Source organism: Melospiza melodia (assembly GCF_035770615.1).
Source record: "Melospiza melodia melodia isolate bMelMel2 chromosome 17 unlocalized genomic scaffold, bMelMel2.pri SUPER_17_unloc_1, whole genome shotgun sequence".
Taxonomy (NCBI): Eukaryota; Metazoa; Chordata; class Aves; order Passeriformes; family Passerellidae; genus Melospiza; species Melospiza melodia.
Genome location: NW_026948502.1, coordinates 860,272 through 884,582, shown reverse-complemented (window position 1 = coordinate 884,582; position 24,311 = coordinate 860,272). Strand labels below are relative to the sequence as shown.

The following is a 24,311-nucleotide window of genomic DNA, read 5'->3' as shown; positions in this document are numbered from 1 at the left end:
CCCCCTGTGCTTCCCCATGTCCCCCCTCCCCATCCCAGTGTCCCCAATGTCCCCATCCCAGTGTCCCCGTGTCCCCATCCCAATGTCCCCGTGTCCCCATCCCAGTGTCCCCGTGTCCCCATCCCAGTGTTCCCAATGTCCAGTGTCCCCGTCTCCCAATGCCCCCCATATTTCCCCATGTCCCCTCTCCCACGTCCATCCCAATGTCCCCATGTCCCCATCCCAGTGTCCCCAATGTCCCAGGGTCCCCCAGTGTCCCCCTCCCCATCCCAGTGTCCCCAATGTCCCCCCTCCCCACCCCAGTGTCCCCAGTGTCCCCATCTCCCAATGTCCCCCCATATTTCCCCATGTCCTCACTGTCCCATGTCCATCCCAATGTCACTGTGTCCCCATCCCAGTGTCCCCAATGTCCGCCAGTGTCCCTCCTCCCCATCCCAATGTCCCCAAGTGTCCCCAATGTCCCCCCTCCCCATCGCAATGTCCCCATCTCCCAATGTCCCTCGTATTTCCCCATGTCCCCACTGTCCCATGTCCATCCTAGTGTCCCCAATGTCCCCAGTGTCCTCAATGTCCCATGTCCATCCCAATGTCCCCAGTGTCCCCAATGTCCCAATTTCCCTGTGTCCCCCCTCCCCATCCCAGCGTCCCCAGTGTCCCCAATGTCATCTCCCAATGTCCCTCGTATTTCCCCGTGTCCCCACTGTCTCATGTCCATCCCAGTGTCCCCAATGTCCCCCAGGGTCCCCATCCCAGTGTCCCCAACGTCCTCATGTCCCCCAGTGTCCCCTCCCTATCCCAATGTCCCCAACGTCCCCCAGTGTCCCCAGAGCCTGACGCCGACGCGGCCCCTCGGGTTCCACATGCGCATTTATAATAATAATAATTAATAATAATAATTAATAATAATAATTAATGAGGGTGAGGGGGGGCGGCGCCGCCCGCGCCCCCAATGCACTAAAACTGCACCTGCTGGCCTTGGGGACAGCGAGGACACGGCGGGGACACGGCCCGGCCCTGATTGTCACCGTGCCACCATCACGGCCCCGCCACCGGGGCCACCCCGGGCCGTGTCCCCAGGGTCACATCCTTGGTGTCACATCTCCGGTGTCACATAATGGTGTCACAGTCCTGGGCCGTGTCCCCAGTGTCACATCGCGGTGTCACATCCTTGGTGTCACATCCTGGTGTCACATTGTGGTGTCCCCAATGTCACACCCTTGGTGTCACATCGCGGTGTCACATCCCTGGACCGCGTCCCTAGTGTCACATCCTTGGTGTCAACATCTCTGGTGTCACATCCCTGGACCATGTCCCTGGTGTCACATCCTTGGTGTCACATCCTGGTGTCACATCCCGGGACTGGGCCCTGTGATGTCATATCAGTGACATGTCCGTGTCCCCAGGCCACCACTCCGTGTCCTTCAGTGCCGTGTCCCCATTGTCACAGCCCGGGGACATCTCTGTCCTGTGCCATCCCCCTGTCACAGCCTGGGGACGTCTCTGTCCTGCGTCACTTCCCGGTGCCAACCTAGTGCCACCTCTGTCCCTGTGTCACTTCCTGATGCCATCCCTGTGCCACATCCTGGTGCCATCTCTGTCTTGTGTCCTGTGCCACATCCTGGTGCCATCTCTGTCCTGTGTCACCTCCCGGTGCCATCCTGGTGCCACTCCTGTGTCCCCGCGTCACTTCCTGGTGCCACCTCCGTCCTGTGCCATCCTGGTGCCATTCCTGTGTCCATTCCCAGTGCCACTTCTGTCCTGTGCCATCCCGATGCCATCTCTGTTCTGTGTCCCTGTGTCACGTTCCAGTGCCATGCCCATGTCACATGCTGGTGCCATCCCTGTGTCATGTTCCAGTGCCATCCTCGTGTCACATCCCGGTGCCATCTCTGTGCCATCCTTCCGTGTCCCCTCGCTGTCCCTCGCTCTCACATCCCCATGCTGGCTCTCCACGCTGTCCCCTGTGCCACGTTCCTGCGCCATCTCCGTGTCCCCGAGTGCCATCTCTGTGCCACGTCCCCACATGCTGGTGCCACCTCCGTGTCCCCTCAATGTCCCCTTGGGGCCGAGTGTCACATCCCCAGGCCCCGGCGTCACACCCGTGTCACATCCCCCGGCCGTGTCCGTGTCCCTGGGCCACCTCCCAGAGTGTCACCTCCAAGTGCCACCTCCGAGTGCCACATCCCAGAGTGTCACCTCCAAGTGCCACCTCCGAGTGCCACATCCCAGAGTGTCACCTCCGAGTGTCACCTCCCAGAGTGTCACACCCTCGGTGCCACCTCCCCGTCCTGTCCCCAGCCCTGTCCCCACACGGGACCCTGTGGGAAACTGAGGCACGGCCAGGGGGACACAGAGGGGACAGGGCTGTCCCCTGGCCTCGGGGAGGTGGGGACAGTGGGAGGGGACAGCTGGCAAGGCAGGGACACGCTGGGGACACGCTGGGGACACTCCGGGACAGGCCAGGGCTGTGGTGGCCGTGGAAGTGTCACTGTCACGCTGAGGGTCACAGGGGGGTGACACGTGGGGGTGACACAGGTGTCACCACCCCCGGTGGGTGTCACAGGTGTCCCTGTCCCAAGGCTGTCCCTGGTGTGTCACAGGGAATGTCCCAGCTGCCCTCGGTGTCCCAGGGCTGTCCCTGTCCCCAGAGGTGGACCAGCTGTCCCAGGGCTGTCCCAGGGGATGTCCCAAGGGTGTCCCCGGTGTCCCCTGCTGGGTGTGGTGGCACCAGGCAGTGTCCCAGGGGATGTTCCGGTGTCCCAGGGCTGTCCCCGGTGTCCCTGGTGCTCCCTGCCACGCGTGGCGGCACCGGGCAGTGTCCCAGGGCTGTCCCTGTCCTCGGAGGTGTCCCGGCTGTCCCCGGTGTCCCAGGGGATGTCCCGGTGTCCCCGGTGTCCCCTGCCGGGCGTGGCGGCGCCGGGCGGGCGCTACCTGGTGAAGAAGGGCAGGTGGTGGCCCAGGCCACCCCCCGGGCGCGGGGACTCTGTCCGGGCCATCACGTCCTTGAACCAGGTGGCCACGTCCACCTCGAGCGTCTCGTAGCGCTTGATGAAGGTGTGCTCCTGTGGGGACAGCAGGGACATGGGGACACCGGGGACAGCGGGGACAGCGGGGACATGGGGACACCGGGGACAGCAGGGACAGCGGGGACATGGGGGACAGCAGGGACATGGGGACACCGGGGACACCAGGGACAGCGGGGACAGCAGGGACAGTAGGGACATGGGGACATCGGGGACAGCAGGGACATGGGGACATCAGGGACACCAGGGGACATTGGGAACATCAGGGACATGGGGGCATAGGGGACAGCAGGGGACACAGGGATGTCAGGGATAGCAGAGGACATCAGGACATCTGGGGACATTGGGGACAGCAGGACCATGGGGGACATAGGGACAGCAGGGATGACATCAGGAGACATCAGGGACATGGGGGACAGCAGGGATGTGGGGACATTGGGGACAGCAGGGGACATTGGGGACATCAGGAGACAGTAGGGACAGCAGGGACATTTGGGACATGGGGACATTGGGGACAGCAGAGATATAGGGACATAGGGCATAGCAGAGGACATCAGGGACAGTGGGGACACACAGGGGACAGCAGGGGACATCGGGGACACCAGGGGACATTGGGAACATTAGGGACATGGGGACATTGGGGACATAGGGACAGCAGGGATGACATCAGGAGACATCAGGGACATGGGGGACAGCAGGGATGTGGGGACATCAGGGATAGCAGGGACAGTGGGGGACATTGGGGACAGCAGGGATGTGGGGACATGGGGACATGAGGACACTGAGGATATGAGCACAAGGGGACCACGGTGGACATGGAGGACAAAGCTTGGGGACACGGGGACAGAGCACCGAGGGTGAGGGCTTGGGGACAGAGTGGGGACAGGGACATGGATGTGGCCTTGGGGACACGGGGACACAGGCACAGGGACACAGGACAGACACAGGGACACAGCTGCAGACACACAGGGGAGGTGACAGGGACTTGGGGACCCCCAGGGACGGTGACATCGTGCAAATGCCCCCACAGGTGACACACAGGGCCCTTGGGGACACAGGGGACAGGTGGGATAAGGGACAGGTGTGATAAGGGACAGGTGGGACAGGGGACAGGGGAAGAGACAGATGTGATGGGACAGGTGACAGGTGTGGCAGGTGAGGCACTGACAATGCCAGGTAACAGCTGTGACAGGTGTGACACTGACAGGTGGGACAGGTGACAGTGACAGACTGCAGGTGTGACAGTGACAACTGACAGGTAACAGGTGTGACAGTGACAGGTGTGACAGTGCCAGGTGACAATGACAGGTGACAGTGACAGGTGCCAGGTGTGACAATGACAGGTGCCAGGTGTGACAATGACAGTGACAGGTGACAATGACAGGTGTGACAGTGCCAGGTGACAATGACAGGTGACAGTGACAGGTGCCAGGTGTGACAATGACAGGTGTGACAGTGCCAGGTGACAATGACAGTGACAGGTGACAATGACAGGTGTGACAATGACAGGTGTGACAATGACAGGTGCCAGGTGTGACAATGACAGTGCCAGGTGACAATGACAGGTGTGACAATGACAGGTGTGACAGTGCCAGGTGGCAATGACAGGTGCCAAGTGTGACAATGATAATAACAGGTGTGACAATGAAGGTGTGACAATGACAGGTGTGACAATGACAGGTGTGACAATGACAGGTGACAGTGACAGGTGCCACTCACCAGTAACTTGTTGTACTTTGGTCTCTTCCTGTGGTCCTTGGTGAGGCTGGGGGAGGGGACGGGGGGTGAGCGCCTCTGGGGACCCTTGGGACACGTCCCCATGTCCCCCCATGTCCCCCTGTCCCCAGTGTCCCCCACCTGTCCCAGACCAAGGCCTGGAGCCCCCCCAGAGAAGTGGGGGTGGCACCCTGGGGACTCCTGGGGCTCTGTCCCTCCCATGTTCCCCGTGTCCCCATTCCCCCATGTGTCCCCATGTCCCCCAGGTGTCCCTATGTCCCCCCGTGTCCCCCGTGGCCACCCCATGTCCCCATGTGCCCCCATGTCCCCGTGTCCCCAACAGTCACGGACAAACACCCAGAAGTCCCCAGAGCATCTTGGAGACCCTCCTTGCCCCCAGTATGTCCCCATGTCCCTATGTGTCCCCTGTGTGCCCCCTTGTCCCCCATGTCCTCTGTGTGTCCCCACATGTCCCCATGGTATCCCCCATATCCCCATGTCCCTCATGTCTCCAGGTCACCTGTGTCCCTCATGTCCCTTGTGTCCCCACATCCCACGTCCCCATGTCCCTCTGTGCCCCCCATGTCTCTGCATCCCCCCATGTCCCCTGTGTGTCCCCATGTCCCTCATGTCCCCCATGCCCCATGTCCCTGTGTCCCCTGTGTGTCCCCCCTGTCCCCCATGTCGCCATGTCCCTGTGTCCCCTGTGTGTCCCGTGCGTCCCCATGTCCCCATGTCCCTATGTGTCCCCTGTGTGTCCCCTTGTCCCATGTCCCCCATGTCCCCACATCCCCCCCATGTCCTCTGTGTGTCCCCATGTTCCCTGTGTGTCCCACGTGTCCCCCATGACCCGTGTGTCCCCATGTCCCCCTGTGCCCATGTCTTCACATCCCCCCCATGTCCTCTGTGTCCCCTGTGTGTCCCCCCCATGTCCCCATGTCCCCTGTGTCCCTCATGTCTCAATGTCCCCCATGTCCCCTGTATGTTCCCATGTCCCCACTGTCCCACATGTCACCCACGTCCCTGTGTATGTCCATGTCCCCCATGTCCCCATGTCCTCCCTGTCCCCTGTATCCCCATGGTATCCCCCATGTCCCTGTGTGTCCCCATGTCCTGTGTCCCCTCCATGTCCCCATGTCCCCCACGTCTCTGTGTCCCCCCATGTCTGTTCCCCATGTCCCTGTATGTCCCCCATGTCCCGTGTCCCCACCACGTCCCTGTGTGTCCCCATGTCCCTGTGTGTCCCCCCCGCTGTCCCTCCCCACCAGTCTCGGACGAAGGCCTGGAAGTCCCCGGAGAATCCCATGGCCGGGGGCAGCAGGGGGGGATCCTCCTGCAGCACCTTGGTCAGCACCTCGAAATCCGTCTTGCAGTTCTGGTACGGGAACTGCCCCGTGGCCAGCTCCACCTGGGGACAGGTGGGACAGGTGTGACACACACAGGTGTGACAGGTGTGACACAGGTGTGACACACACAGGTGTGACAGGTGTGACACACAGGGACAGCAGTGCTGGTACGGGAACTGCCCCGTGGCCAGCTCCACCTGGGGACAGGTGTGACACAGGTGTGACACAGGTGTGACAGGTGTGACAGGTGTCACACACACACACACACACACACACACACACACACACACACACACACACACACGTGTGACAGCTGTGCCAAGGACAGGTGCCAGGTGTGACACACACACACAGGTGTCACAGGTATGACAGGTGTGCCAAGGACAGGTGCCAGGTGTGACACACACACACAGGTGTCACAGGTGTGACAGGTGTGACAGGGACAGGTGCCAGGTGTGACACACACACACAGGTGTCACAGGTGTGACAGCTGTGCCAAGGACAGGTGCCAGGTGTGACACACACACACAGGTGTCACAGGTGTGCCAGGTGTGCCAGGGACAGGTGCCAGGTGTGACACACACACTCACAGGTGTGCCAGGTGTGCCAGGGACAGGTGCCAGGTGTGACACACACACACACACAGGTGTCACAGGTGTGCCAGGTGTGCCAAGGACAGGTGCCAGGTGTGACACACACACAGGTGTCACAGGTATGACAGGTGTGACAGGGACAGGTGCCAGGTGTGACACACACACACAGGTGTCACAAGTATGACAGGTGGGACAGGTGACAGATGTGGCACTGCAGGGCTGAGGTGGCACCCTGGGGACACGCTGGGGACCCAGAGGTGGTCGGGGCCAGCCTGGGGACACTGGGGGGGGTCAGGGACACTTTGGGGACAGCTGGGTGATGTTTAGGGACCCTGGGTGGCATTTGGGGACACTATAGGGACCCTGGGTGACACTAGGGACACTCTAGAGGCCCTGAGTGACATTGGGGGATGCTGGGGACACTCCGGGTGATGTTTGGGGTGCTTTAGCGACGCTGGGTGACATTTAGGGACACTCTGGGGACCCTGGATGACGTTTAGGGACGCTTTAGGGACCCTGTGTGACACTGGGGACACCCCAGTGACACTCTGGTGACACTGTGGGGCCAGTCACTCACCAGGGAGATGCCGAGGGACGCTGGGTGACCCTGGGGGATGTTGGGTGACACTGGGGACACTCTGGGTGGCCCTGGGGACACTCTGGTGACACTGTGGGGCCAGCACTCACCAGGGAGATGCCGAGGGACGCTGGGTGACCCTGGGTGACACTGGGGACACGGTGGGGACACGGTGGGGACACGGTGGGGACAGTGACTCACCAGGGAGATGCCGAGGCTCCAGACGTCGGCGCGGATGTCGTAGTCGGGCTTGGTGGGGTCGGGAGGGTCGATGCGCTCGGGCTGGGGGAGGGGCAGCGTTGGGGGCACGGGGGGAGGGGCAGGGCCCCAGAACCCCAAACCCCAAACATGGGAGCCCCCAAAGACCCAAAACTGGGAACCCCAAAACCCCAAACATGGGAATCCCCAAAGATCCAAAACCCCAAACCCAAACATGGGAACTCCCAAAGATCCAAAACTGGGAACCCCTGAAACCCTAAACTTGGGAACCCCCAAAGACCCAAAACTGGGAACCCCAAAACCCCAAACATGGGAATCCCCTAAGACCCAAAACCCCAAACATGGGAATCCCCAAAGACCCAAAACTGGGAACCCCAAAACCCCAAACATGGGAATCCCCAAAGACCCAAAACCCCAAACCCAAACATGGGAACTCCCAAAGATCCAAAACTGGGAACCCCTGAAACCCTAAACTTGGGAACCCCCAAAGACCCAAAACTGGGAACCCCAAAACCCCAAACACGGGAATCCCCTAAGACCCAAAACCCCAAACATGGGAACCCCCAAAGACCCAAAACCCCAAACATGGGAATCCCCAAAGACCCAAAACTGGGAACCCCAAAACCCCAAACATGGGAGCCCCCAAAGACCCAAAACCCCAGACCCAAACATGGGAACTCCCAAAGATCCAAAACTGGGAACCCCCAAACACCCACAACCCCCAAACCCCAAACATGGGAACCCCCAAACCCTAAATCTGGGAACCCCTGAAACCCCAAACCCCAAACTTGGCAACTCCCAAACCTGGAAACCTGCAAACCCCAAACCTGAGGAACTCCAAAAACACCCAGAACCCCAAACCTGGGAACCCCTGAGACCCCAAACCCCAAACCTGGGAACCCCCAAACACCCAGAACCCCAAACCCCAAATCTGGGAACCCCCAAACCTGGGGAAGCCCCAAACCCCCAGAACCCCAAACCTGGGAACCCCCAAGACCCCAAACCCCAAACCTGGGAACCCCCAAACACCCAGTGCCCCAAACCTGGGAACCCCAAACCCCAAACCCGAGAACACAGAACCTCAAACCTGGGAACCCCCAAACACCCAGAACCCCAAACCCCAAATCTGGGAACTCCCAAACTCGGGGAAGCCCCAAACCCCCAGAACCCCAAACCTGGGAACCTGCAACCCCCCAACCTGGGGAACCTGAGAGCCCCAAACCTGGGAACTCCCAAAGACCCAAACCTGGTAACACCAAAACCCCAAACACGGGAACCCCCAAGCACCCAGAACCCCAGACCTGGGGGGATCCCCAAATCCCAAACCCGAGGGGATCCCCAACACCCCCAAACCCGAGGGGATCCCCCACAGCCCCATCCCCGGGCCGGGGTGCAGCCCCCTCAATCCTGGGGACCCAACACCCCCTGATCCCCCCCAGAGGCCACTCTGGGGATGGGGCACATCTCCAGTGTCCCCAATGTCCCCAGTGTCCCCAACGTTCCCCCAATGTCCCCCCAGTGTCCCCAATGTCCCCAACATTCCCCCAATGTCCCCAGTGTCCCCAATGTCCCAAACATTCCCCCAATGTCCCCAGTGTCCCCAATGTCCCCAACGTTCCCCCAATGTCCCCAGTGTCCCCAATGTCCCCAACGTTCCCCCAATGTCCCCCCAGTGTCCCCACTGCTGCCCCACAATGTCCCCCTGTCTCCCACATCCCCAATGTCTCCGTTGTCTCTAGTGTCCCCATGCCCCCTATCTGCCCCACGTGCCCAATGTCCCAAAGGATGTCCCAGGGGATGTCCCCAATGTCCCCGTGTCCCCTCACCGCCATGTAGGCCGCACAGCCCGCGCTCTGTGGGATGTCTCCAATGTCCCCTCACCGCCATGTAGGCCGCACAGCCTGTGCTCTGTGTGCAGTCCCCTATGTCCCAGGGGATGTCCCCAGTGTCCCAGAGGATGTCCCTAACCCTGTCCCCATGTCCCCAATGTCCCAGGGGATGTCCCCATGTCCCCTCACTGCCATGTAGGCCGCACAGCCCACACTCTGGGCCATGTCCCCATGTCCCAGGGGATGTCCCCAGTGTCCCTAACCTTGTCCCCATGTCCAGTCACCACCATGTAGGCCGCACAGCCCGCGCTCCGGGGGCTGTCCCTATGTCCCCAGTGTCCCAAAGGATGTCCCAGGGTTGTCCCCATGTCCCCAATGTCCCCTCACAGCCATGTAGGCCGCGCAGCCCGCGCTCTGGGGGATGTCCCCAGTGTCCCAAAGGATGTCCCAGGGGCTGTCCCCATGTCCCCAGTGTCCCAAAGGATGTCCCAGGGGCTGTCCTCATGTCCCCAATGTCCTAAAGGATGTCCCAGGGGCTGTCCCCATGTCCATAATGTCCCAAAGGATGTCCCAGGGGCTGTCCCCATGTCCCCAATGTCCCAAAGGATGTCCCCAATGTCCCCTCACCGCCACGTAGGCCGCGCAGCCCGCACTCTGAGGGATGTCCCCAATGTCCCTAACCCTGTCCCCATGTCCCCAGTGTCCCCTCACCGCCATGTAGGCCGCGCAGCCCGCGCTCCGGGTCTTGGCCTTGGAGTCCACCAGGCGGCCGCTGATGCCGAAGTCGCAGAGTTTGATCTGGCCCCGCTCGTCCAGCAGGATGTTGGAGGGTTTGACATCCCTGTGGATCACACCATGCTTCTCCTTCAGGTACAGCAGCGCCTTCACGATCTGCAGGGACAGCGTCACCTCTGTGTCACCTCTGTGTCACCCTGTGTCAACTCTGTGCCACCTCTGTGTCACCCTGTGTCACCCTGTGTCACCTCTGTGTCACCTCTGTGTCACCCTGTGTCACCTCTGTGCCACCGTCACCCTGCCCAGAACACCCTGACTGTCCCCAATGTCCCCTGTGGATCACCCCGTGCTTCTCCTTCAGGTACAGCAGCGCCTTCACCATCTGTGGGACAGGGATTGTCCCCAGTGTCACCTCTGTGTCATCTCTGTGCCACCTCTGTGCCAGCGTCACTCTGCTGTCACTGTCACCTCTGTGCCACCATCACCCTGCCCACTCGGGATGAGGGTGCTGAATCCTGGGGACGCCCTGCCTGCCCCCAATGTCCCCAGTGTCCCTCACCATCACCACCATCTTACCCAGCATGCCAGGACCCCTCTGCCTGTCCCCAACGCCCCAACTGTCCCCAGTGCCACTCACTGTCACTGTCATCCTCCCCAGAACCCCAGAGCCACCCTGTGTGTCCTCCATGTCCCCAGTGTCCCCAAGGCTCCACATGTCCCCAGTGTCCTTGGTCGCCCAATGTCCCCAGTGTCCACATTGTCCCAAATCTCACCAATGTCCCCAATGCTCCAGGTGTCCCCAGTGTCCCCCTGTCCCCAGTGTCTCTAATCCCCCCCGATGTCCCCAATGTCCCCAGTGTCCCTGCTGTCACTCACTGCCACTGTCATCTTGCCCAGAACCCCAGAGCCACCCTGTGTGTCCCCCCTGTCCTCAGTGTCCCCAATCTCCCCAGATGTCCCTGCTGTCCCCCTCAATGTCCCCCTCAATGTCCCCAGCGTCACTTACTGCCACTGTCACCTTGCCCAGAGCCACCCTGCATGTTCCCAGTGTCTCCACGTCCCCTCTGTCCCCCTCAATGTCCCCAGTGTCACTCACTGCCACTGTCACCTTGCCCAGAGCCACCCTGCATGTTCCCAGTGTCCCCATGTCCCCCAGCGTCCCCAGTGTCACTCACTGCCACTGTCACCTTGCCCAGAGCCACCCTGCATGTTCCCAGTGTCCCCACGTCCCCTCAATGTCCCCAGTGCCCCCAGTGTCACTCACTGCCACCGTCACCTTGCCCAGAGCCACCCTGCATGTTCCCAGTGTCCCTGCTGTCCCCCTCTGTCCCCCTCAATGTCCCCAGTGTCACTCACTGCCACTGTCACCTTGCCCAGAGCCACCCTGCATGTTCCCAGAGTCCCCACGTCCCCTCTGTCCCCCAGTGTCACTCACTGCCACTGTCATCTTGCCCAGAGCCACCCTGCATGTTCCCAGTGTCCCCACGTCCCCAGTGTCCCCCAGTGTCACCCACTGCCACCGTCATCTTGCCCAGAGCCACCCTGCATGTTCCCAGTGTCCCCATGTCCCCTCAATGTCCACAGTGTCACTCACTGCCACCGTCACCTTGCCCAGAGCCACCCTGCATGTTCCCAGAGTCCCCACGTCCCCTCTGTCCCCCAGTGTCACTCACTGCCACTGTCATCTTGCCCAGAGCCACCCTGCATGTTCCCAGTGTCCCCATGTCCCCTCTGTCCCCCAGTGTCACTCACTGCCACTGTCACCTTGCCCAGAGCCACCCTGCATGTTCCCAGAGTCCCCACGTCCCCAGTGTCCCCAGTGTCACTCACTGCCACCGTCATCTTGCCCAGAGCCACCCTGCATGTTCCCAGTGTCCCCATGTCCCCTCAATGTCCACAGTGTCACTCACTGCCACCGTCATCTTGCCCAGGATGCGCTCGGGGATGGGGCCCTGGATTCTCTTCTTGAGTTTCTCGGCGCAGGTGCCCATGAGCTCCATGGCGATGAACACGTCGGTCTGGGGGAGCAGAAACGGGAATGGGGGGGACTGGGGGGACTGGGAGGGCACTGGGGGGCACTGGGAGGGCACTGGGGGGGACTGGGAGCACTGGGAGCGCTGGGGGGGACTGGGAGCACTGGGAGGGCACTGGGAGTGAACTGGGGGCACCGGGAGGGACTGGGGGGCACTGGGTGTACTGGGAGGCACTGGGAGCATTGAGTGTACTGGGAGGGACCGGGTGAACTGGGGCCACTGGGGAGCACTGGGGGTACTGGGAGGCACTGGGTGTACTGGGAAGGACCGGCTGTACTGAGGGCACTGGGTGTACTGGGAGGCACTGGGAGCATTGAGTGTACTGGGAGGGACTGGGCGTACTGGGGGGCACTCCAGACCCCCCCCAGCCCTCCAGGTGCCCCCAGGTGATCACGGTGGTGATGAAGGTGCCGAAGCACTGCACGATGTAGGGGACGCAGGGGATGCAGGGGTACCCACGTGCCCCCAGGTGTGCCCAGGTGTGCTCACATTGGTGATGAAGGTGCCGAAGCACTGCACGATGTAGGGGATGCAGGTGCCCCAGGTGTGCCCAGGTGCCCCCAGGTGTGCCCAGGTGTACCCAGGTGCCCCAGGTGTGCCCAGGTGTGTTCAGGACCCCCCAGGTGTGCTCACATTGGTGATGAAGGTGCCGAAGCACTGCACGATGTAGGGGATGCAGGGGTACCCAGGTGCCCCAGGTGTGCCCAGGTCTGTTCAGGACCCCCCAGGTGCGCCCAGGTGCCCCAGGTGTGTTCAGGACCCCCCAGGTGTGCTCACATTGGTGATGAAGGTGCCGAAGCACTGCACGATGTAGGGGATGCAGGGGTACCCAGGTGCCCCAGGTGTGCCCAGGTCTGTTCAGGACCCCCCAGGTGCGCCCAGGTGCCCCAGGTGCCCCAGGTGTGTTCAGGACCCCCCAGGTGTGCTCACGTTGGTGATGAAGGTGCCGAAGCACTGCACGATGTAGGGGCAGTCGTGGCTCTTGAGCACCACGTCCAGGTCCATCAGGATGCGCTTGTTCTCCTCGCGGTTCCCCGAGCGCCGCATTTGCTGCAGGGGGGACGGGGGGACAGGGGTCACCAGGGGCCACAGGTGTCCCCCAGGTGTCCCCACAGTGTCCCAGGTGTGTCCCCAGGGGTGTCCCCAGCTGTCCCCCAAGTGTCCCCAGGTGTCCCAGTTGTGTCCCAAGTCTCCCCCAGGTGTCATCAGGTGTACCCCCACATGTTCCAGGTGTCCCAGATGTCCCCAGGTGTCCCCAGGTGTCCCAGGTGTCCCCGCAGTGTCCCCAGGTGTGTCCCAGATCTCCCCCAGCTGTCCCCAGGTGTCCTCCAGCTGTCCCCAGGTGTACCCCCAGGTGTCACAGAGGGGTCCCAGGTGTGTCCCATGTGTCCCAGGTGTCCCCCACATTTTCCAGGTGTCCCAGATGTCCCCAGGTGTCCCTCAGCTGTCCCAGGTGTCCCCGCAGTGTCCCCAGGTGTGTCCCAGATGTGTCCCAGATATCCCCCGGATGTCCCCAGGCGTCCCCAGCTGTCCCCAGGTGTCCCCCAGCTGTCCCCAGGTGTTCCATAGGTGTCCCCAGGTATGTCCCCAGGTGTCCCTGCGGTGTCTCCAGGTGTGTCCCAGGTGTCACAGGTGTTACGGGGGGTCACGGGTATCACTGAGGGGGGTCCCAGGTGTCCCCCAGGCATCCCCATAGTGTCCCAGGTATCCCCAGGTCTCCCCAGGTGTCCCCCAGATGTCCTCAGGTGTCCCCCGTGGTGTCCCCGCAGTGTCCTGAGGTGTCCCAGGTGTCCTCCAGGTGTCCTCGCAGTGTCCCAGGTGCGTCTCAGGTGTCCCCATGCTGTCCCAGGTGTGTCCCCAGGTGTCCCCCAGGTGTCCCCGTGCACACCTTGACGGCGATGACGTGCCCGGTCTTGCGGAATCGCATCTTCCACACCTGCCCGCAGGTGCCGCTGCCGATCTCGCCCAGGTTCTCCAGGTCATTGATCTCGGCCTGGTACCGCTGGGGGGGGGGGCAGGGGGGGTTAGGGGGCACCTGGGACAGCCCCGACCTCACCTGGGGCCCACGGACAGGTGAACCCCCCCCTCAAACCTCACCTGGGGCCTACGGACATGTGAACCCCCCTCAAACCTCACCTGGGGCCCACAGACAGGTGAACCCCCCTCAAACCTCATCTGGGGCCTACGGACAGGTGAACCCCCCTCAAACCTCACCTGGGGCCCACAGACAGGTGAATCCCCCTCAAACGTCACCTGGGGCCTACGGACAGGTGAACCCCCCTCAAACCTCACCTGGGGCCCACGGACAGGTGAACCCCCCTCAAACCTCACCTGGGGCCTACGGACAGGTGAACCCCCCTCAAACCTCACCTGGGGCCTACGGACAGGTGAACCCCCCTCAAACCTCACCTGGGGCCTACGGACAGGTGAACCCCCCTCAAACCTCACCTGGGGCCCACGGACAGATAACATGGCCAAGTAACCCCCCCCTGATCCTCACCTGGGACTGCACGGCCAGGTAACCCCCCCTGACCCTCACCTGGGGCCCACGGACAGGTGAACCCTCCTCAAACCTCACCTGGGGCTCATGGACAGGTAACCCCCCCTCAAACCTCACCTGGGGCCCATGGACAGGTGAACCCCCCTCAAACCTCACCCTGGGCCCACAGACAGGTAACATGGCCATATAACCCCCCTGACCCTCACCTGGGCTCCCATGGCCAGGTAACCCCCCCTTGACCCTCACCTGGGCTCCCATGGCCAGGTAACCCCTCCCAGAGCCAGGTAACTCCTCCCCATCCTCACCTGGGCCCCCACAGTCAGGTAACCTCACCCATCCTCACCTGGGCCCCTCACCACGCCCACATGACCCCACCCATCCTCACCTGCACCCCCCTCATCCTCACCTGGCCCCCCACAGCCAGGTACCCCCTGACTCACCTGGGCCTCCATGGCCAGGTAACCCCTCCCATGGCCAGGTAACCCCTCCCATGGCCAGGTAACCCCCCTCAATCCTCACCTGCGCCCCCCAGAGCAAGGTAACCACTCCCACCCTCACCTGTGCGCCCCATGGCCAGGGAACCCCACAAAGTCAGGTAACAGCCCATCCTCACCTGGGCCCCTCACCACGCCCACCTGTCCCCCCCCTACTCACCTGTTCCCCCCTCACTCTCACCTCTTCCCCCCCCACTCTCACCTGTCCCCCCACATCCAGGTACCCCCTGACTCACCTGTCCCCAATGGACAGGTAACCCCCTCACTCTCACCTGTCCCCCAATAGTCAGGTAACCCCCTGACTCACCTGTTCCCCCCTCACTCTCACCTGTCCCCCAATAGTCAGGTACCCCCCCGACTCACCTGTCCCCCCTCACTCTCACCTATTCCCACCTCATTCTCACCTGGCCCCCACATCCAGGTACCCCCATTCTCACCTGTCCCCCCCATGCTCACCTGTCCCCCCACGGTCAGGTACCCCCATGCTCACCTGTCCCCCCCATGCTCACCTGTCCCCCCACGGTCAGGTACCCCGTCTGTTTCATGATCTCCTGCAGCTTCTGGTCGATCTCAATGCTATGGAGGCAACGGGAGAGTTCAGCCAATCAGCTTAGGGCATGGGGAGGGACCGGCCAATCAGCTGAGGGTAATGGGAGAGCTCAGCCAATCACCTCAGGGCACTTGGAAAGCCTAGCCAATCAGGTCAGGGCATGGGGAGAGCCCGGCCAATCAGCTGAGGGCAATGGGAGAGCTCAGCCAATCACCTCAGGGCACTTGGAAAGCCTAGGCAATCAGGTCAGGGCGTGGGGAGAGCCGGGCCAATCAGCACACACGGAATCACAGCTCTGGCCAATGGCAGGACAGGAAATTCCGCCTGCCAAGCCAATCAGCACCCAGTGGGCTCTCACACTCCTGGCCAATGGGCACACAGCTCTCCTGCCCACCAGGCCAATCAGCAACTGGGATCCTCTGAACCACCAACCAATCAGCAGCTGCAAACCCTGCTCCAGCCAATCACTGCTTAAAATCACTCTGAAGCTCTCGCCAATGAGAACACGCCACTCCCCAGGCTCTGGCCAATCAGGGCCTACACACCCTCAGAGCAGCAGCCAATCAGCACCACAGGCTCCTGAACGTCCAACCAATCACTGCGCGAATCCTCCTGCCCAGCCAATCACAACACACGGCCCCTTGGATCTCTGGCCAATCAGAGCGCAGGATCTCCCTGGAATGTCTGGCCAATCACCACCTGCAGACTCCTGCCCACCCAGCCAATCAGCACAAGCCTCCTGCTCGGCTAATCAGCTCACGTTATCACCCTAGAATTCTATCCAAACAGAGCATGGAAAACTCCCTGATCTCTGGCCAATCATGGCACAGGATTTCTCAGAATCTCTGGCCAATCAGAGCAGAGGATCCCCCAAAGCCTCTGGCCAATGAGGACACATGACAAACTCCTTGCCAATCAGAGTACATGATCCTCTGTCGGCCAATCAGAGCACAGGCTCTCTCCAGAACTCTGGCCAATCAGAGCACAGGATCTCCACAGACCTCTAGGCAATCAGGATGCGTGACCTTCCTCTGGCAAATGTGAGCCTGCTGGCCAATCAGGGCACAGGATTCCCCTGGACTTCTGTTCAATCAAGCTTTGATTCTGCTGGACTACTGGCCAATCAGAACAGGGGACCTCCACTAACCTCCAACCAATCACAGCACAGGACCTCCCTACATCTCTGGCCAATCAGAGCTCAGGACCTCCCCCAATCTCTGACCAATCAGAGCATAGGATCTCCCAGTGCCTCTGGCCAATCAGCACCCAGGCTCTCCCCAATGGGCCAATCAGCACCCAGGCTCTGGCCAATCAGCCAATCAGCTTCCAGGCTCTCCCCAATCAGCCAATCAGCTTCCAGGCACTTCTCCATTGCCCAATCAGCTTCCAGGCTCTCCCCAACCAGCCAATCAGCTTCCAGGCTCTCCCCCACTGGCCAATCAGCATCCAGATTCTCCCCAACCAGCCAATCAGCTTCCAGGCTCTCCCCAATCACCTCCCAGGCTCTCCCCCATTGGCCAATCAGCACCCAAGTTCTCCCCAAGGGGCGAATCAGCATCCAGGCTCTCCCCAAGCTCCCCAATCAGCCAATCAGCACCCAAGGTCTCCCAAATCGGCCAATCAGCTTCCAGTCTCTCCCCCATCAGCTTCCGGGCTCTCCTCAACCAGCCAATCAGCTCCCGGGCTGTCCCCGTCAGCCAATGAGGGCCCGGGGGCGTGTCCTCACCTCTCGAGGCTGCGCGGCACCAGGAACGGGGGCGGGGGCAGCCCCAGCATCTGCCGGGGCCGGGGGGGGGGCGCGGGCTGGGGGCTCTCGGGGGGACCCCCCCGGCCCCCCTCGCTCACCAGGGGCAGCTGCAGGGCTGGGGGGGAGAACAGAGAGTCAGGGACCCCAAAATGGGGGGAGAAACCCAGAAATGGGGAGAGAAACCCCAAAACAGGGGGGACAACCCAAACCCCAAAACGGGGAGAGAACCCAAAAATGGGGGGAGAAACCCAAAAATGGGGGGAGAAACCCAAAACAGGGAGAGAACCCAAAAATGGGGGGGAAAACCCCAAAACGGGGAGAGAACCCAAAAATGGGGGGAGAAACCAAAAATGGGGAGAGAACCCCAAAATTCAGGGGAGAAACCCCAGAAATGAGGAGAGAATCCTAAAAAATGGGGAGAGAAACCAAAAATGGGGGGAGAAACCCAAAACGGGGAGAGAATCCTAAAAATGGGGAGAGAAACCAAAAATGGGGGAAGAAACCCAAAAATGGGGAAAGAAACAACAGAAATGGGGGGAGAAACCCAAAACAGGGGGGGAAAACCCCAAAATGGGGAGAGAACCCAAAAATGGGGGGAGAAACCCAAAATAGGGGGAAGAAACCCCAAAAAAGGGAGAGAAACCAAAAATGGGGGGAGAAACCCAAAAATGGGGGGAGAAACCCCAAAAAAGGGAGAGAAACCAAAAATGGGGGGAGAAACCCAAAAATGGGGGGAGAAACCCAAAATGTGGAGAGAACCTCAAAAATCAGGGGGGGAACCCCAGAAATGAGGAGAGAATCCTAAAAATGGGGAGAGAACCCAAAAATGGGGGAGAAACCCAAAACAGGGGGGGAAAAACCCCAAAACGGGGAGAGAACCCAAAATGTGGAGAGAACCCCAAAAATCAGGGGAGAAACCCCAGAAATGAGGAGAGAATCCTAAAAATGGGGAGAGAAGCCAAAAATGGGGGGAGAAACCCAAAACAGGAGGGAGAAACCCAAAACGGGGGGGAGAACCCAAAAATGGGGAGAGAACCCCAAAAATCAGGGGAGACACCCCAGAAATGAGGAGAGAATCCTAAAAATGGGGAGAGAAACCAAAAATGGGGGGAGAAACCCAAAACAGGGGGGGAAAAACCCCAAAACAGGGAGAGAAACCAAAAACGGGGGGAGAACCCTAAAAACGGGGGAGAAACACAAAAACGATGAGACCCAAAAATGGGGAGAGAAACCCCAAAAAATGGGTGGAGAAACCCAAAAATGGGGAAAGAAACCCAAAAAACAGGGAGGGAACGACAGAAATGGGGGGAGAAACCCAAAAATGGTGAAACCTCAGAAACGGGGAGAGAACCCCCAAAAATGGGAAGAGAATCCTAAAATATGGACAGAGAAACCCAAAAACGGGGAGGGAACACCAGAAATGGGGGGAGAACCCAAAAATGGGCAGGGGATGCAAAAAAATGGGGAGAGAACCCCAAAAATGTGGAGAACTCCAGAAATGGGGGGAGAAGCCAAAAAAGGGGGAGAAACCTGAAAATGGGGAGAGACAGAACCCCAAAACGGGGCACAGAACTCCAAAAATTGAGAGTCAAAAAAAAGGGGAAAAAACTTCAAAAATGGGGAGAGAGAGCCCCAAAACTGAGAATCCAAACAAAGGGGAAATAATTTCAAAAATGGAGAGGGGACACCATAAATGGAGAAGCCAAAAGAGGGAAGAGAATCCAAACATGGACAAGAACCTCAAAAATGGAAAACTCAAAAAAGGAACAGACACCTAAAAAACCTCCAAAGAGAACCCCAAAAACGGAGAACCCTAAAAATGGGGAGAGAACTCCAAAGAGGGGGAGACACAGAACCCCAAAATTCAGAGAGAAAACTCAAAAAATGCAGGGGAGGACCCAATAATAGGGAGAAAAATCCAAACGTGGGGAGAGAACCCCAAAAATGGGGAGAGAACTCCATAAATATGGGGAGACACAGCAGGGACCCCAAAATGTGAGTGGATGTGAATGTGCTCAGGAACCCCAAAACTGGAATGGGGCAGACAAAAAAAACCCTTCAGGAACCCCAAAACGTGGAAGAAAAAACATCAGGACCCCAAAATCGGGGGAGAAAATTGTCAAAACCCAAAAACTGGAGAGGGGGAAAGGTCGGAACCCCAAAAACTGAGGGGGCACAGAGAGCCCAAAATTTTCCCCTTTTTCTCCTCTTTTTGCAGTTTCCTGCCCCATTTCCCAAGCTCTTGCCCCATTTTCCCCTCCCAGCCCCATTTTCCTACAATTGCCCCCAATTTTTCCTCATTTCCCCCATTCCTGCCCCATTTTCCTTATTTTTTCCCTTCATTTTTTTCCCATTTCCCCCAATTCTCCCCATTCTTGCCTCATTTTTCCCATTCCCATCCCATCTCCCTCTTCCCACCATTTTCCCCGTTCCCAGCTCCCCCTCCTGCCCCATTTTTCCCAATTCCCATTTTTCCCCATTTCCCCTCAATTTCCTCCCCATTTTCCCCCATTTTTACCCATTCTCATCTTTTTTTCTCTCCATTTTCCTCCATTTCCACCAAATTTTCCCCAAAGTTTTCCCCAATTTTCTCACCCATTTTTCTCAATTTTTCCCCATTTCCCCTCACTTCTCCCAATTTTCCTTTTCCCCATTTTACTCCATTTCCCCCCATTTTCCCCTGGTGTTCCCCACTTTTCACTCCTTTCCCCATTCTCCCCCATTTCCCCATTTTTTCCCAATTTCCTCCCGATTTCCCCACATTTTCCCCCAACTTCCCCAAGTTTTTACCATTTTCCCCCGATTTCCCACTGTTTTCCCATATTTCCCCGCATTTTTGTCTTTTCCCCATTCCCACCACATTTGCCCCCAATTTTCCTCCATTTTTTCCAGAATTTTTCCGTATTTCCCCCCAATTTTCCCCCTTGTTTTTCTTCCCATTTTTTCATATTTTTTCCCCATTTTCTCCCATTTCCCCCAATTTTCCACCCACTTTCTCCCATTTCCCTGACTTTTCTGCAATTTTTTCCTCATGTCCCCATTTTACCCCATTGCCCCCATTGTTCCCCATTTCCCCCAATTTTTCCGCAATTTTTCCCCAATTTTCCAAATTTTTCAGATTTCCCCCATTTTTTCCCCCATTCCCCCCTCATTTTTCCTGATTTTCCCCATTTCCCCCAATTTTCCCATCTTCCCCCCATTTTTTCCATTTCCCCCACAGTTTTTCCAGTTTTTTCCCCATTTTCTCCCCCATTTTTCGCAATTTCCCCCCGATTCCCCCTGGTTTTCTCCCAATTTCCCCCCAGTTTTTCCCAATTTTCCCCCATTTTCTCCCAAATTCTTCCCATTTTCCCATTTCCTCCCCAATTTTCGCCCATTCCCCCCCCCCACTTTTCCTGGTTTTCCCATTTCCCCCCCATTTTCCCCAGCTTTCCCATTTCCCCCCCAATTTCCTCCCAGTTTTTCCCAATTTCCTCCCAATTTTCCCCCCAATTTCCCCCCAGTTTTTCCAAATTTTTCCCCATTTGCTCCCCAATTTTCCCGATTCCCCCCGTTTCCCCCAATTTTCCCATTTCCCCCCCATTTTCCCATTTCTCCTCAATTTTCTCAATCTCCTCTCAAATTTTCCCCCATTTCCCCCCATTTTCTCCCATTTTTTCCCAGTTTTCCCCCCCATTTTTCCCATTTCCCCCCCAATTTCCTCCCATTTTCCTCCCAGTTTTTCCCAATTTCCCCCCCATTTTCCCAACTTCCCCCAATTTTCCTGTTTCCCCCCAGTTTTTCCAAATTTTCCCCCATTTCCTCCCCAATTTTTCCCATTTCCCCCCCAATTTTCTCATTTCCCCCCCATTTTCCCATTTCTCCTCAATTTTCTCAATCTCCTCTCCAATTTTCCCCCATTTCCCCCCAACATTTTTCCTGCTTCTCCCCTTTTCCCCCCATTTTCTCCCATTTTTTCCCAGTTTCCCCCCATTTTTCCCATTTCCCCCCCAATTTTTCCCAATTTCTCCCCCATTTTCCCAATTTCCCCCAAGTTTTTCCAAATTTTTCCCCATTTGCTCCCCAATTTTCCCCCATTTCCACCCCCCCAATTTTTCCTTATTTTCCCATTTCCCCCCCACTTGATCCCATTTTTCCCAATTTCCCCCCAATTCCCTCTGCCTTTCCCCCCATTCCCCCCCCATTCTTCCCCCAAATTTCCTTCCCATTTCCCCCCAATTTTCCCCATTTTTCCAAATTTTTCTCCATTTTCTCCCCATTTTTTCCCATTTTCCCCCATTTCCCTGCAATTTTCCCGTTTTCTCCCCATTTTCCCCAATCCCCCCACCCCAGTTTTCTTGTTCCCCCCCATTCCCCCACATTTTTCCCATTTCCCCCCACCTCCCCCTGGTTTTCCCCCCTTTTTTCCCCCAAATTCCCCCTGATTTTCCACCCCTTTTTCCCATTTCCCCCCCGTTTTACCCCACTTTTCTCCCAATTTCTCCTCATTTTCCCCCATTTCCTTCCAATTTCCCCCATTTTCCTCCCAGGTTTTCCAGTTTTTTCCCCCACTTCTCCCTGGTTTCCCCCCCATTTCCCCATTTCCCCCCCAATTCCCAACGGTTTTCCCCCAATTTCCCCCCTTTTCCCCATTTTTTCCCCCATTTTTCCTGGTTTTCCCCATTTCCCCCAATTTCCCCCCATTTTCCCTTTTTCTCCCCCCCGCCCCAATTTTCCATCATTTCCCTCCAAGTTTTTCTACATTTTTCTCAGTTTCTCCCCAATTTTTCCCATTTCCACCCCCATTTTTCCCATTTCCCCCATTCCCTGGTTTTTCCCCCATTTTCCCCCCAATTTTCCCATTTCCCCCCCCCTCAATTTTCCATATTTCTCCCCATTTTCCCCGTTCCCCCCCATTTCCGCAATGGTCCGTTACGGCCGCATGCTGCAGGGGCCGGGGGGGTCACTCCATGCCACAGCCGGGGGGGGGGAGGGGACACAGGGGGACATTCCGGGCGGGGAGGGGTTAAATGGGGGGAGGGGTCAAGATGCTGCAAGGGGGAAACTGAGGCACAAGGGGGGGGTTAAATGGGGAGGGGTCCCCATTTTGGGAAGGGGTAAAGCTGCCACAAAGGGGAAACTGAGGCACGGGGGGAGGGGTTAAAAGGGGAGGGGTTAAATGGGGGGAGGGGCCAAGATGCATCAAAGGGGAAACTGAGGCACAGGGGGAGGGGCTGGGTGAGGGAGGGGCCAAGATGCTGCAAAAGGGAAACTGAGGCACGGGGGGAGGGGTTAAAAAGGGGAGGGGCCAAGATGCTCCAAAAGGGAAACTGAGGCACGGGAGGGAAGGGGTTAAATGGGGAGGGGTTAAAAGGGGGGAGGGGCCAAGATGCTGCAAAGGGGAAACTGAGGCACGGGGGGAGGGGTTAAAAGGGGAGGGGCCAAGATGCTGCAAAGGGAAACTGAGGCACAGGGGGAGGGGTTAAAAAGGGGAGGGGTTCAATGGGGGGAGGGGCCAAGATGCTGCAAAGGGAAACTGAGGCACGGGGGAGGGCCTGGGTGGGGGAGGGGCGGTACCTGCTCGCTGGGACGGAGCGGGGGCGGGGCTAAGGGTGATGACGATGACTGGAGATGGGGGAGGGGCAGCGGGGGGAAAATAATAAAGAAATAATCAAAAAATAATAAAAAAATAATAATAAAGTAATTAAAAAAAAGAAATAAAAAACAAAACAGAAGAAAAAAAGAGAAAAAATTAAAAAGGGAGGGATTGGGGTGGGGGAATTAAACTGGGGCAGGAATGAATGAAATTGGGGGAAATGAATAAAATTTGGGGCAAAATTAATTTAAATTGGGGGAAAAAAAAGTAAATTGGAGAGGGAAATTAATTTAAATTGAAAAGCAAGGAATTCATTTAAATTGGGGAAATAAATTTGGAGCAGAAATTAATTTAAATTGGGGGAAATAAAGTTAAATTGGAGGGGAAAATTAATTTTAATTGGGGGAATAAATTTAAATTGGATGGTAAAAAATGGATTTAAATTGGGGGAAATAAATAAAATTTGGGGCAAAATTAATTTAAATTGGTGGAAATAAATGAAATTTGGGGCAAAAATTAATTTAAATTGGGGGAAAATAAAGTTAAATTGGACGAGGAAATTAGTTTTAATTGGGGGAATTAATTTAAATTGAAAAGCGGGAATTCATTGAAATTGGGGAAATAAATTGGGGCAGAAATGAATTTAAATTGGGGAAAATGAAGTTAAATTGGATGGGAAAATAAATTTAAATTGAGGGAATTCATTTCAATTGGGCAGAATAAATTATTTTAAATTAGGGGGAATAAATTTGGGGCAGAAATGGATTTAAATTGGGGAGATAATTTAAATTTGGGGGCAAAAATGAATTTAAATTGGGAGAATGAAGTTAAATTGGGGAGGAGAAATGAATTTAAAATAGAAATAAATTTAATTGAGGGGGAGGAGTTAATTTAAATTAGGGAAATACATTGGGGGCAGAAATTAATTTAAATTGGGGCAAAATAAAGTTAAATTGGAGGAGGAAATTAGTTTTAATTGGGGGAATTAATTTAAATTGAAAAGCAGGAATTCATTGAAATTGGGGAAATAAATTTGGAGCAGAAATGAATTTAAATTGGGGAAAATGAAGTTAAATTGGATGGGAAAATAAATTTAAATTGGGGAATTAAGTTAAATTATAGAGCAGAAATTAATTTAAATTGGAGGAAATAAATTAATTTAAATTGGGGGAATAAATTGGGGCAGAAATGGATTTCAATTGGGGAAATTAATTTAAATAAATGAATTAAAATTGGGGGGAATAAACTTAAAATGGGGGCAGAAATAAAGTTAAATTGGGGAGAAGAAATTAATTTAAATTGGGGGAAATAAAATTTGGGGCAAAAATTAATTTAAATTGGGGGAAAATAAAGTTAAATTGGAGGGGGAATTAA

General features: G+C 57.1%; 1 protein-coding gene across 1 annotated transcript in view; it reads right to left on the bottom strand.

Moving 5' to 3' along the window:
- Positions 1-849: 849 nt before the first annotated feature.
- MAP2K7 (mitogen-activated protein kinase kinase 7) overlaps positions 850-24,311 on the bottom strand; it is a 29,689-nt gene continuing 6,227 nt past the window's right edge. The window contains exons 2-11 of the mRNA XM_063181856.1: positions 17,342-17,477; positions 15,575-15,641; positions 13,960-14,073; positions 13,002-13,121; positions 11,949-12,056; positions 10,015-10,194; positions 7,457-7,537; positions 6,005-6,147; positions 4,743-4,788; positions 850-3,062 (exon numbers count right to left, since the gene is read on the bottom strand). Coding sequence (XP_063037926.1) covers positions 2,928-3,062; positions 4,743-4,788; positions 6,005-6,147; positions 7,457-7,537; positions 10,015-10,194; positions 11,949-12,056; positions 13,002-13,121; positions 13,960-14,073; positions 15,575-15,641; positions 17,342-17,477 — 1,130 coding nt within the window. The 3' untranslated portion in view covers positions 850-2,927. The remainder of the gene's footprint in view (positions 3,063-4,742; positions 4,789-6,004; positions 6,148-7,456; positions 7,538-10,014; positions 10,195-11,948; positions 12,057-13,001; positions 13,122-13,959; positions 14,074-15,574; positions 15,642-17,341; positions 17,478-24,311) is intronic.